Consider the following 13,371-nt stretch of genomic DNA (forward strand, 5'->3'; position numbering starts at 1 on the left):
TATTGGTTAATTTCTTATTATTGAAATAATTGACATTTGTATTCTACACATTCCAAAAATTAGTGAAAAAGACTACAAAGTGTACAAATGTGCCCTTTTTAATAATAATTAAAAAAAAAGGTGATAGCAGGCCAGTTGAACATTTTGTTGTGCAAAGAAATCCTGCTGCTGCGGAGTGAAGGAACAACAAAAACACTTTTAGCCTTTTAGCACACGCTTCAGCCAACAGATGCATGGTGTCAATGGTATCAGGTTTTGGTTGTTTCATCGTAACATGGACATCAATAGTATCAGAGTGGAATCTCATCTAAGAACGCACACTTGATTGGTCTTTTTTTTTTTTTTTTCCTTCATGGAAACTAATGATGAGACCAGCAGGAAAAACAAAAGCAAATCAAGTCTTCTATTTAACAGCTTGTGTGGGGTATTGCACCCCCTGCTGGGCTCTGAAAGAATGCAATTTTAAGGCACTTCTGCTCTGTGCTGGCTTCACTTTGGATTTTGGACCTTCATTTTCTGCTGATCTTTCAAACAATTCCACATTAGCAAAAGGCAACATCGGCACAGAAGGAACAAAACAGATTCTGGATCAGATTATGAAGAGAAAAAAGTAGCACCGTTGGAGATATTCTGACAATTATAAATGAAATCTTTGAACCGAATCAGACTCTCAAACTGAACCCCCAGTCCCCAAGTTTTTCACATGGACAAAGTTGTCAAAATTTGGGATTTGGAAAACTTGATCCAGAATTCTTCGGTCTTGACATCCTTAATAGTCCAAAAAGTTGTCTTGACCGGTCCAAACAAAGTCAATTTTGGGCTTCTGTGAAGGTTTCTGGTTGGCCTCCGTTCACTGGTCAGTTTACACTGATACTAAACATTAGAAACATAAACAAGAGTCCTCAAATTTGATGACAAACAGAAAAACGTTCTGGTGTTTCCTCGATCCAGAAAAAGTCAATTTTGGGGTTGTGCAAGGGTCAGGAACATGCACAAAGTCCTGATGTTTTTGGATAAGTAGAAGGAGAACAATGTCCTGGTCTCTCCCTGATCCAGAATCAGTCTTAAGGGCCCTAAAATTCAAAAGTTGGTTCCAAACGATAAAAGTCTATCGTTTGGAATTTTGCACAGGTTTCTAGTCAATCGGACTGCGTACAAAGCCCTCAAGTCCAGGGACAAAGAGAAAACATGAAGTCTTGGTGTCTACTTGATTCAGAGTCACTCTTGGCGTCCTAAAAGTCTGCTTAGCATTCTAAACAAAAAGTCCATTTTGGGGTTTCTGCCATCATTGATCAGTTAGGACCATGGACAAAGTCCTTAAGATCTAGGAAAGCCAAGAGGAAAACCTTATTTGCTGGCCACTTCATGAACTAGACCTTTTTGGTCTTGACATCCTAAACGTTGCAAAAGTTGACTAAAGGTTCCAAACCTAAAGTGAATTTTGGGGTTTCTAGTAACATAGACAAGGTTTTTGGACAACAAACAGGAACAATTATGGTCTTGACTAGAATCAATGTTTGAGTGCTAAAAGTTGACTTCATGTTTCAAACAAAAAGTATAGTTTTGGGTTTCTGGCCAACCACTGGCCACTCATTGGTCAGGTTACACTGACACCCAACATCAGGAGCATTGAACATTTCCTCAGGTTTTGGAATAACAAAGAGGAAAACAAGATATTCTGGTTTCTCTGTGATTCTTTAGTCTCAAAGACCTGAAATTCCAAAAAGTTGATTGACGGTTTCAAACCCAAAAGTTCATTTTAGGGTTTCTACTAACGTGGACGAAGTCCGCAAGTTCTTGGATAACACACTGGAAAACATGCTGTTTTGGTGTCTCCGCAACCTAGAGTTCCTCAGTCTCGAAGTCCTAAAAGCTGATTGAAGGTTCCAAACCCAAAAGTTCAGTTTGGGGTTTATGACTTGACAAATTCTTCAAGTCTTAGGATCATAAAACAGGAAATCATGCCCTTCGGGTGTCTCCATGATCCAGCATTCAAATCATAATCACAAAGTTCTGTTGGGGTTCTTGCCATTGGTCAGTATAAAACAGCGGTGTGACTCTCTTGCCACCTGCTGGCGTCTTCACACCGGGACGGCTCAAGGTCCGTCTCTGTTAGAGACTCCACCGCCGTCTCCCATTCGTCTTCCTCCTCTGGGGGTTCGCCCCCGTGCGCGGCAGCCTGGAGTCTGGCCATGGCCTGGTCGATGGTTCTGGTGGTGACCAGGTTGAAGTCGTGCATGCTGACCAGGTGAAGCAGGAAGTTGCGGCGCAGGTTTTGGCGGACTAGGTGAGCGCAGTGCAGCTCAGTGAACAGCAGGCACGCCTCGTTCATCTGGTGGTCTGCGATGAAACTGCGGGTACAGAGAGTCGTGAGCGCGCTCAGAACAGACGGCGCGCGGCATAGCAGGCTAACGCTAAGTTGGGGGACAAACCCGTGCTTCATGACGTGAAGGTTCCACAGCTTCATGATCTCCTTCTCGCCCTCGTTCACGTCCGTGAAGTCCTCGATTTGCTGCAGACGCACAAGAAACACCCAAAAATAAATAAATCACTGGACACAATCAACGGAAACTTGCCAACAGTCACATTTGCCCCTCAATCAATCAAATGTGCAACTCGAGGTCGTATTTGTAGCGCTGTCTGAGAACGTGAAATTATCAGTCAGACCGCTGCAAATGAAGGGCAACAACGCTGCACCAGAATAATGACTCGCTCTAGAATCGGTGTTCGGAGTTTGAATTTGGCATCCACAAGGCTAACAATAAATTAGCTTTTGGATTTAAACATGCATGACGGCGCCACGGACTAAATGTCTTTGGTGGGGCCAATCAATCATGTCATTGATTGGATCGGCGAATGACGACATTACAGCCGATCAGCTGATAATTTGATTTACAGGGCGATACCGATGTGGCCGATCAGGACGGTGTAAAGTCTATTGGAGATACCTGCAATAGGTTTTTTGGGCTAAAATTTGGAGATAGTGTATCTTCTCATATTTGAAATGTTTTTTTTTTTTTTTTTTTTTTTTTAAGATAAGACAAAATTTAGAAATGGTTTTTTTTCTTGATTAAAAAGAAACTTGGAAATGTTCCTTTTTAAAATTATTTTTATTATTATTTGTTATTTATTCATTATTATTATTACATTTTTTTAAATTATATTATTATTATTTTTAATTATTATTATTATTTTTTTTTTATAAATTGGAGATACCAGTTTTTATCAGATTTCTTTTTGAATCAAAATGTGGAGATTCATGCTTTTTCCTAGTAAAGATTTGCCAAAAAAAGAATTTGGTTGGACAGCAACCATACATGAAGTAGTATAAGTCACTGCAACCTAGCTTTTCATTCATTCAAAGAACAAATAGCATGTAATTCAGTTGTTAATAAACGGCCGTTGAGTCGTGACCTTGGCGGTCTTCTCCTGGAGCCAGTCAGGGTCCCTTTCGTCCTCGCTGTCCACGTCCATCTCCTGCGGCGCTCTGGGCACGCAGCTGTCGCTCCGGAAGTAAAGTCTGTTGTGTCCACTCACGTAGGACCAGGGACGCTCGCTCTCGCCGCCCTCACACTCCAGGAACTCGGACAGACTTGGCTTGCTGCGCTTGGGCCTGGGCAGAGACCACATATTTGCAACGCGTCGAATTGGCGGTGCGACTAAATCGCGTATCGCGTCTCGAGGGAAGATTTTGCTAATCCAAAGAGGGTGGCAAAATACCACTTTTGTCTGAATGAAGCTCCTCCGCTCACTTCAACAATTCCTTGGCACCAAGATGCCACCAAGGTAATTGCTTTGTCGGTAGTCACGTGACTTGAGTACCTGCAGACCAGGACCTGAGTGACAGCCGCCCGCTTGACAGGTCCGTTGCGGCTGAAGGCGAATCCCGGCTGGCTGTGTACGTCCTGAGGATTCCCCGCGTACGAGCCGTCGTAACTCTCGTTGATGGACACCTCGATCTTGGCTCCTTTGGGATGAGGCTGCAGAACAACAACATTGGCCACCGGTTAGCCGCTCTTCCGTGGTGACGTTTGTCATCATCGGCGGCGCGGCGTCTACTGACCACGTAGTTGAAGACAAAACGCGAGTGGGACAGCTTGAGGTGTTTTAGCAGACTGTACAGCTTCCTGCAGTTCAAAGTGCACCAAGGGCAGTGAAGGTCGTCTCTGGCCTCGGTCTGCTGCCGACTGTTGTTGTTGTACTGGAACTGCACAAACGACGCGCAACAGAAATGGTACAAAAGGGAAGTTTACCTAGTAGAAGGTGACGAGAGGTTCACCTGGTTGAAGGATGAGGTGCACAAGTAGTTTGCCCCGTTGCAGGGAAAGGTTAGTGATAGAAGATGACAAGTATCGGAAGTTTCATCTGCTAGGTGAAGCTTACGCAGTTCACCAGGCAAAAGGTGGAGTTTATTAGCGGTGTGCCCAGTAGAAGGTGAAGTTTACTACCACTGACCTCTACTTTTGAAATACACTGTTCGATATTCCTAAATTATTCTTCGAAGTCCTCCAAATCATTTTTATTTACACACCATCATTTGATACACGGTGGTCGCAATGTTTCTGTGTGCGCAATGCAATGGACGAAAAAGGTCCTCCCTTTTTAGCGACCCGCTTCTTCCTTAACTAGCTATCTTTTCATGGTTCAAAGCAGAAGGCAAGACTTTTTGGGACAAGAATATATTGTATGTGGCGCCACGAGTCCAAACAGTAGCCAGATTGATAATTGTGTTTGTGGAATAAGATTTAAACAGATAAATGCAGCAATTTTAGGGCGGCGGTGGCCCAGTCGGTAGAGCCGTTTAGGTGGAGTTGACTAGTAGCTTACCCAGTAAAGGTTTTCTAGCAGTTTACTCCGTCGAAGGCGAAGTTCCTAGTAGTTTATCTGGTAAAAAAAATATTTTACTAACAGTTTCTGGTGGAAGGTAAAGCTTACTAATATTTAAACTTAAAAAGTTTTCCATGTAGTACTGTACCTGGTAGAGAGTCAAATTGACTGGTAGGTGCAATTGATGACTAGTTTACCAGGTAGAAAGCAAGGTTTACTTCGCAGAAGGTAACTAGAGATTTACCTGATAGAAGGTGAGGTTTACTAGCAGTTTACCCAGTCTAAGGCAGTTTACTAGCAGCGTAAAGGGCAAAGTTGACTCGTAGTTTGCCGAGTAGAATGTATTTATTTGTATTTTACAACTTTACATGGTAGGAGATGGTGACATTTACTACTAGTTGTTTACCTAGAAGATGTAGTTGACTCGTAATTTATCTGGTTGGAGAACAAATTGACTAGTAGTTTACCTTGCAGAAGGTCAAGTTTTATTTGTACTTCACCTGGTATGCGATGATTTACTTTTACTTTACCTGGTAGCATGTGTTACCTGTAGTTTACCTGGTAGAAGATGCTTTATTTGAACTTTGTCATGGTTTACCTGGTAGAAGATGCGTAGTTTCGGTCGAGATTGCGCTGACACGTATTCTCTGGTTCTGGTGTGGACTTTGTCTGTGTTGATGGTTTCTTTCACAGCTGCATTCAAACAAACACAATCAGTCATTCCAGAAGCTTCCACGCCCTCCTGGCATCATCATCGCGTCGTCTCACTGTGTGCGGAGTGCGGCGTGTTCCTCAGTGTGACGGCCACTTTGCCCTCCTGGTTGGCGTCCGTGTTGCGCGTGGCCAGAGGTTTGGCGACGGGAGCCGTGGAACCGTCGCAGAGGTCCTTGGTCCATCGAAGCGTGAAGTGAAGAGTGGGACCATCACAGAACGCCTCCAATGGAGGCAAGTGCTACACAATACAAATGTTACCGACAGTACAATCTACACCCACACACACACCTCATTCACAATCCCATAACTACAAAATCACTCACACACACATGATCAAAATCTCATGCGCACAATTGCACACCACTTTGGTTAGTGACAATCCAATCTAGACACACACACAGTTCATACACAAATCAAACTCTACAGTTTCACATTCACTTGACCAACAGTCATACACAATCTCGCATTCAGAATCTCACACAGAGACAGACACACACACACACAATTGCGCTAAAATAAAAATACAGACTAACTTTAGCTCACACACTCTCATCGCTATCACACTCGCACTCAATATTTGCAAACCCACTCACAAATGCACACAGCCACTTACCTTCGTGTCCAGTATGGTCTCCCATGTTGCTGTCATGTTGTTGAGAGGACTTTGCTGTGTTAAGTCTTGCATTGAAACTTCGTAGTCGCCGTCCAGCAGCTGCAGACGTCTGCACACATCATTTTTTTTTTTTTTAAATGATATTACAATATTTACATATGTAAGTACAAAAGATAAGAGTGCTGTGAAAAAGTATTTCCTCCCTTCTCAAATTCTTCGATTTTTGCAATATATTGCAGTAATGGCCCCCCGATGTTAAATCATGCATTCGCTGTGGCTAATTACATTTTTTGGTTCACTTTCACTGACCACACACAAGCCTGATTGCCTCCAGACCCGTTCAAATCCCGGCGCCCGCGTGTGTGGAGTTTGCATGTTCTCCCCGTGCCTGGGTGGGTTTTCTCCGGGCACTCCGGTTTCCTCCCACATCCCCAAAACACGCGTGGTCGGTTGATTGAAGACTCTAAATTGCCCGTAGCTGTGAATGTGAGTGCAAATGCTTGTTTGTTTCTATGTGCCCTGCGATTGGCTGGCGACCGGTTCAGGGTGTACCCCGCCTCCCGCCCGAAGATAGCTGGGATAGGCTCCAGCACGCCCGCGACCCGCGTGAGGATAAGCGGTCAAGTGAATGGATGGATGGATGGATCTTTAGATTTGTTTGATGATCTTAAACATTAATGTTCGGAAATTATGTAAAAAAATAAGAATTTGAGAAGGGAGCCAATACTTTTTCACAGCATTTTATGTATATAAAAATGTGTGTTTGTGCAGCACCTGTTTTTATCAAAAACGGTCATCTGAGCCACCAGTGTGCTTCCTCCGTCCTCCCTGAGGGGAGAGCCCCGCCTCTTCCTGGCCATCATTACCTCTGACAGCTCTGGATATGGAAGACGGGTAAAAAAAATTATTAAAATCGGAATTCTGATTTGAATGGCAAAAAAAAAAAAAACATTCAGATAAAATTGGAGATCTCATTACTAGACAAAGTTCGATAAAAATAAGAAGTCTTGAGTTTTGAGGAAAAAAATTCCATTGAAATGGGAAATGCGATTTTTGTGGGGGAAAAAAAACTACAATTGACCACCAGATTTTTTGGGGGGGGAATTTTAAATCAGAAATTAGACATTTGTGAAAAAGATTACATTAAAATACAAATTGGATTTTTGTGAAAAAAAAAACTAAAGTCAGATTATTATTAATCAAAATTGATTAAAATCTGATTTGTGTGAGAAGAAAATCAATTAAAATTTGAAATCAGATTTCAGTCAAAAAAATGCTTAAAATCAAAGATTAAATTTTTTTTTTTTTTGTGAAAAACTAATTCTCTTGAAATTGGATTTTTGTGAAAAAAAATCCCTTAATCTCAGACTTTTGTGAAAATATCGATTAAAATCAGATTTTTGTAAAAAAAAAACAAAAAAATTAGATTAACATTGCAAAATTGATGTGTGAAAAAACCCCCACTTAAAATCTGATTTTTTCGTGTGAAAATAAATTGCTTTGAATATAAATTGTTCAAAAACAAAACATCTGGTTTCTGTGAAAAAAAAAACATTACAAATTGACATTTTCTTGGGAAAAAAAATGCTTGAAAACTGATTTTTGTGAAAATCGATTAAAATCTGATTTTTGTGAGAGGAAAAAAAAATATTTTATTCAAAGGACGTGTCACCCAGTCCTACTTAGAGCATACAGTCCCCTCCCAAAGTATTGGAACGGCAAGGTCAATTCCTTTGTTTTTTGTTGTATACCGAAGACATTTACACTGAACACAAATATAAAGGCAACACTTTTGTTTTTGCTCCCATTTTTCGTGACCTGGACTCAAAGATCTAAAACTTTTTCTACATACACAGAAGGCCATTTCCCTCAAATATTGTTCACAAATCTGTTAGTTAGCATTTCTCCTTTGTCTGTGTCTTCAGGTTTGTTTCCATGCTGACTCACCTCTGTGGTGGCACGCCTCTCCGTTGGCGAGCCCATTGTGGAGCAGCATGTGGTCATACCCTGGCTGGGACACTCTAAAAAGCAGTGAGTAGGACTTGACCATGTGAGAGTTGCTGGCTTCAAACTCGCTGCTTGGGACAAGCAAGGATGGAAAGTTTCCGGAATGTCCCGGACTGCCAGCACAGCGGCCGCCAGAAGAACTTAAGTCCGGGTTGAGTGGAACCTGCTTCTTCCCGGCGGGAACCTGCTTGACAGGACAGCTCACATCCTGGACACAGATAAGAATGAAAGAATTATTTTAAAAAATAAAATAAAATAAACTTAATTGGTTGATTGACTGATGGCATCATCCTGCTTCACCTTCCTCTTCTTGTGACAGACTTTGACAAGGAGGACCTCGAGAGACACGGAGGTCTGCTCGTTCTCACAGTCCTGAGACGGTGTCCCTGACGACAACAGAAAGCAGGAAGTCAACCAATGACCAGGCGTTAATGGGAGCGGGAGGGGCACAAATTTACCTGATTTGTGGAAGAAGCCGGTGAAGGTGAGCTGCAAATTGGACGCCAAGCTGGTGAGAAAAGCGCATTTAGTTGGTCATATTTGCATGAGAACTGATCAAACGAAACACAGAACAATGAGAATTCCACATCGTGTATAAAGAAGCGCGTAAGTCAGCTGGCTTAATGCTAACACAAAATGGGAAACGCCATAGACGGGCTAACGTATTGCATTAATAGTCACGGTGTCATAACGCTTGAACATAACTTTCTTACCCATGTGGTTCTTGTTCTCCATGCATTTTTTCTGCTCGGAAGAGCAGGTTGTCCATCTTGGAGCTTTTCCTAGGCAAACACACACGTGTTAGCAACAACAATATTTGAAGATCTCATCCAAAGTCCACCTTGTCGTCATTGAGACATCTTTTGAAAACTTATGAGTAATAATTCTCAACTGGTCACGGACAGCCAGCCAGCCATCCATTTTCCTTACCGCTTCTCCTCATTAGGGTCGCGGGCGTGATGAAGCCTGTTCCAGCTGACTTCGGCTGTTGTTGTCGTGGCCGTGGTAACGAGTGCATCCGGTGGCGTTGGAGTTGACAAGATAAAGCCCAGTGATCGAAAAAGACGCGATGCGGTGGTATCGGAATACAAGATTTTATTGCAGTAGTCTGACATAGTGCAATCGCGAAAGACCAAATTTGTCTTGTAGTCTGATCCACGCATTATGTGTTGTCTGTCCCCCACTGCCGACAGGTTTTTCTTTAAATAACTTTTATTTCCAGTCAGATATTTACAATACTAAGTCAAAAGACACGCAACAAGGCTAAAAAAAAAAATAAAACAAATTAGCTTTTGGATTCAGATATATTGTACATGTGGACAGTGTATTCAAGTAAATATAGGTCGAACACATGATTTGCAAAATCATTGTATTCTGTTTTTATTTATGTTTAACAACGTCCCAACTTCATTGGCATTCGGGTTGTATGATTCACGGTGGTCATATGCAGTGGCTACGGAAAGTATTCAGATCCCCCGTAAATTATTGACTCTTTGTTATATTGCAGCCATTTGCTAAAATCATTTAAGTTAATTTTTCCCCCCTCAATGTAAACACAGCACCCCATATTGACAGAACAAAAAAATTATTGAAATTTTTGCAGATTTATTAAAAAAGCAAAAATGAAATATCACACAGCCATAAGTATACAGACCCTTTGCTCAGTATTTAGCCGAAGCACCCTTTGGAGCTAATACAGCCATGAGTCTTTTTGGGAATGATGCAACAAGTTTTTCACACCTGGATTTTGTGCCATTCCTCCTTGCAGATCCTCTCCAGTTCTGCCAGGTTGGATGGTGAACGTTGGTGGATAGCCATTTTCAGGTCTCTCCAGAGATGCTCAATTGGGTTTAAGTCAGGGCTCTGGCTGGGTTCTGATCATCCCATACGTCTTCCATTTAAGGATGATGGAGGCCACTGTGTTCTTAGGAATCCTAAGTGCAGCTGAAATTTTTTTTTGTAACCATGGCCAGATCTGTGCCTTGCCACAATTCTGTCTCTGAGCTCTTCAGGCAGTTCCTTTGACCTCAATATTCTCATTTGCGCTGACATGCACTGTGAGCTGTAAGGTCTTATATAGACAGGGGTGTGGCTTTCCTCATCAAGTCCAATCAGTATAATCCAACAAAGCTGGACTCCAATGAATAGAATCATTTTAAGGATGATCAGAAGAAATGGACAGCACCCGAGTTCAATATGAGTGTCACAGCAAAGGGTCTGAATACTTAAGGCTGTGGGATATTTCAGTTTTTCTTTTTTAATAAATGTGCAAAAATTTAAACAATTCCGTTTTTTCTGTCAATATGGGGTGCTGTGTGTACATTAATGAAGAAAAAAAATGAACTTATATGATTTTAGCAAATTTTAGCAAATATAAAAAAAGTGAAATTTTTAAGGGGGTCTGAACACTTTCCCTACCCACTGTACTGTTATTGTACGGAGGGGAAAATGCATGCACAGGTTTGCACGTTGTCTATTCTTTAAAGGCTATCAGTGGCTCACACACTGTTTGCATTATTTTAAAACCCTTTTAATTGGTTGAGTTGTGTGCAAGGCAAAGTCAGCCTGTGGAGCTAAGTGAAAACATGTGGGGTCAGGACGTGAACACGTGGACCACATCTACAGAATAGAGTAAAAAAAAAAAAAAAAGCACTTCCGGTACAGCACCACTCAGTCTTTGCATCTTTAAGTTGTGTTTTCATTGGCATCTGAACACATGTGGCAGGAAGTGAAAGTGAACAGCTGCCATCTGACAAAGATGGTAATAAAATGATAAAAGTCAACAACTGAGCTCATTGCTCAGATGATGAACACACAGTCTTTGTGATGTGACTAAGTAATCAGTGAATGTTAACGTGACAACAGTAAAAAAATTAAAATAAAATTTGATTTTCAGTCAAATAAAAATTCATGATAAAAAAAAAAAAAAACATTTCTTCTTCTTGTTACCTTTTGCTGTTCTTCCTCGAGTTCCTGTGTGACATGTAGGTGAGAGTCCTGTGCAGGAATATGGGCTAAAAGTGGAAGGGAAAAGGGAAAATTGTTCCAGTAATTCCACTTCAACATGATTTTGAAAATAAACCTAAAAAGTTATGTGAAGAAAACTCACAGCGATCAAGTTCCTGGTGCGGAGGAACCTGTAAATTTGGGTAGGCTCTGCAAACCCCCCCAAAAAACATCAACAAAACATTCATTGTCCGTTATCATCTGCAATTTCTTGTAGTTTATTAATTCATGTCAACTTGGCTGGAATATTCTGTAGTCCTTCTAAAAACAACACAGCTTCCTGGAAAGTCACACAAAAAAGGAAGATAGACTACACTTAAAATGAATTTGTTAAAATGAAGATGTGACTGTGGTGGTCATAAAATAGTCCAACGCAGAGTTCGGTATGCCCCAATAAGTACGACCATCGCCTCATTCACTTATGTAACTGCCATCAACAATAAACCGAGAACAAAGGTGTTGGATGAATTAACTTGTGAGGTTGAACTGAAGGCGTTTGTTCGGCGGTGGAAACTCACTTTCGAAGGCCTGCAGGAACAACTCGTGGTCGTCTTGGACGAGCTGCATGTTGGGCTTCTTGGCGTCGGAGGAGGACGGGGGATACGGTCCGTTCGCCACAGGGTGGCCCCCGGCCGAGGGTCCATGCCTGTGTGGAGCCATCCGCAGGAAACCAGGAAAGCTTGTGCTTGTCAAGGGAGAAAGAAACTCGCGTCACTTTTCTTTGTCAAAAAAAAAGAAGCGAGGAGCAGCGTCTCATATATTGTGGAAAAAAAAGAAAGAAAGAAAAAGCGGAGTATTAGACGCAGCAGAGGGGACATTTAATTATTTTTTTTTACATTTCCGAGCCAGGCTCCTGTGGGACGTTTCGGCGCGGAGGAGTTAGAAAGGCCGGCCTAGGGGCTCCATTTGCGGGAGACGAGAACAAGCCAACGCCGCCACTCGGCAGCTAACTGTTTGGCTAAACTTCCTTAGCCCAGCTAGCTAACTAGCGCGACACGACTCTTCGCATTTGCCGTAGAAAATTACGAAAACGACAATAAATAAATAAAACAGAAGCATACACTTGTGATATACATTGAGTGGTTTCGAGTCCACAATTTAAAACAAATTTGCGTAAATCGTAATTGAGCGCCTTTTGCCAACTTGAGGTAGCGCCGTCGCAAATTGCAGCAAAAACATGACCTCCGGTTAGTATTTTCGAAACATTTGTAATGAGTAGTACCAAGAAGCGATGTTGCGTTATTTTATACTATCAAACAGTTTATTTCTCTGTATACAAAGAGATGTCCTGATATATTTCCAGAAATCTAAGAACAAATACTATAATGTGCTGTTATGTAGGCCAGCCACTGGTTTTATTTTGGTGACCGATAAGTCAGTTCCCTTTTTCTGGCTGAATTACAAAAACATTACCAAAGTTGGCTGGGACGCGTTCACGTATTGAAAGATCCCGCCTTCAGAGTGCTGCAGCCTATTACCGCGCTTGTTTGTGAAACGCGGCCGTGTGATTGGTAGAGGCGTTTGCCTTTCCGCTGTATGAAATGAAAGCGGCATTTAAGATATCTCGGTTCACATACCGCGGATTTTTTTTTCGTTCACAGTATCTCTTATATATATATATATGACGTGGTTCATGATTGGCGAGGCACGGACTATGTCACGTGACTGTCTGGAGCGCTCAGACGCTCAACTCAACACTGCCACATGCTAGTTGTGGCACCGTACATACCAGACTCGATAAGAAAGATTAAATGTCACACACTTTCATTAAATATATTAGACAGTCTGTTAAACGTCAGTAAGTGTAAACGTCAGTAAGTGCAGTACATGTGTGATCAAACGTATATTATTGACGACGTAATGAGGAAATATATATAATATATTGCTTGTGTTCACATACGTTTTAAAATGAGGTGTAAAAAGTGCGTTTGAAGATAAAGTTTTTAAATAAAACAAAAAAAAAATAGACAATTTCCGATGAGCGTTTATTATTCAAACACATTCCCTTTCAAAGTGGCCATCTGTGTTAGTAGTTTGTCAGAGCAACACAATACACTATTGCACTCTACACAGAGAAATTTAATTGTTAAACACACACACAAAAAAAGAAAAATCTAGGCAAAAGGTTGCAGCTTGACTAACTTGTTTGTCAAATATGTGGCAAGCTGCATTTCTTAACCATGATAAAATCTATATAATTTGAG

The 13,371-nt window shown here is 41.6% G+C and overlaps 1 protein-coding gene across 3 annotated transcripts; it reads right to left on the reverse strand.

The window, feature by feature from the left end:
* Positions 1-80: 80 nt before the first annotated feature.
* On the reverse strand, positions 81-12,686 carry LOC133466515 (polycomb protein suz12-B-like). Of its 3 annotated transcripts, none has more exons than XM_061750304.1 (17): positions 12,004-12,686; positions 11,686-11,852; positions 11,271-11,317; positions 11,111-11,175; positions 8,875-8,943; positions 8,620-8,669; positions 8,462-8,547; positions 8,102-8,369; positions 6,929-7,031; positions 6,155-6,263; positions 5,596-5,779; positions 5,426-5,520; positions 4,064-4,207; positions 3,721-3,980; positions 3,415-3,613; positions 2,433-2,512; positions 81-2,351 (listed from the first exon to the last, which is right to left on the reverse strand). In XM_061750304.1, the coding sequence occupies exons 2-17, from the start codon at positions 11,825-11,827 to the stop codon at positions 2,036-2,038; spliced, it is 2,217 nt and encodes a 738-aa protein (XP_061606288.1). In that variant the 5' UTR covers positions 11,828-11,852; positions 12,004-12,686; the 3' UTR covers positions 81-2,035. The 3 variants fall into 3 exon arrangements, with proteins under 3 accessions (XP_061606288.1, XP_061606290.1, XP_061606289.1); XM_061750306.1 differs by having other exon boundaries at positions 3,823-3,980; positions 12,004-12,669; XM_061750305.1 differs by lacking the exons at positions 11,111-11,175; positions 11,271-11,317; positions 11,686-11,852; positions 12,004-12,686 and adding an exon at positions 9,092-11,047.
* Positions 12,687-13,371: the final 685 nt, after the last annotated feature.

Source organism: Phyllopteryx taeniolatus, chromosome 16 (genome assembly GCF_024500385.1).
Source record: "Phyllopteryx taeniolatus isolate TA_2022b chromosome 16, UOR_Ptae_1.2, whole genome shotgun sequence".
Taxonomy (NCBI): Eukaryota; Metazoa; Chordata; class Actinopteri; order Syngnathiformes; family Syngnathidae; genus Phyllopteryx; species Phyllopteryx taeniolatus.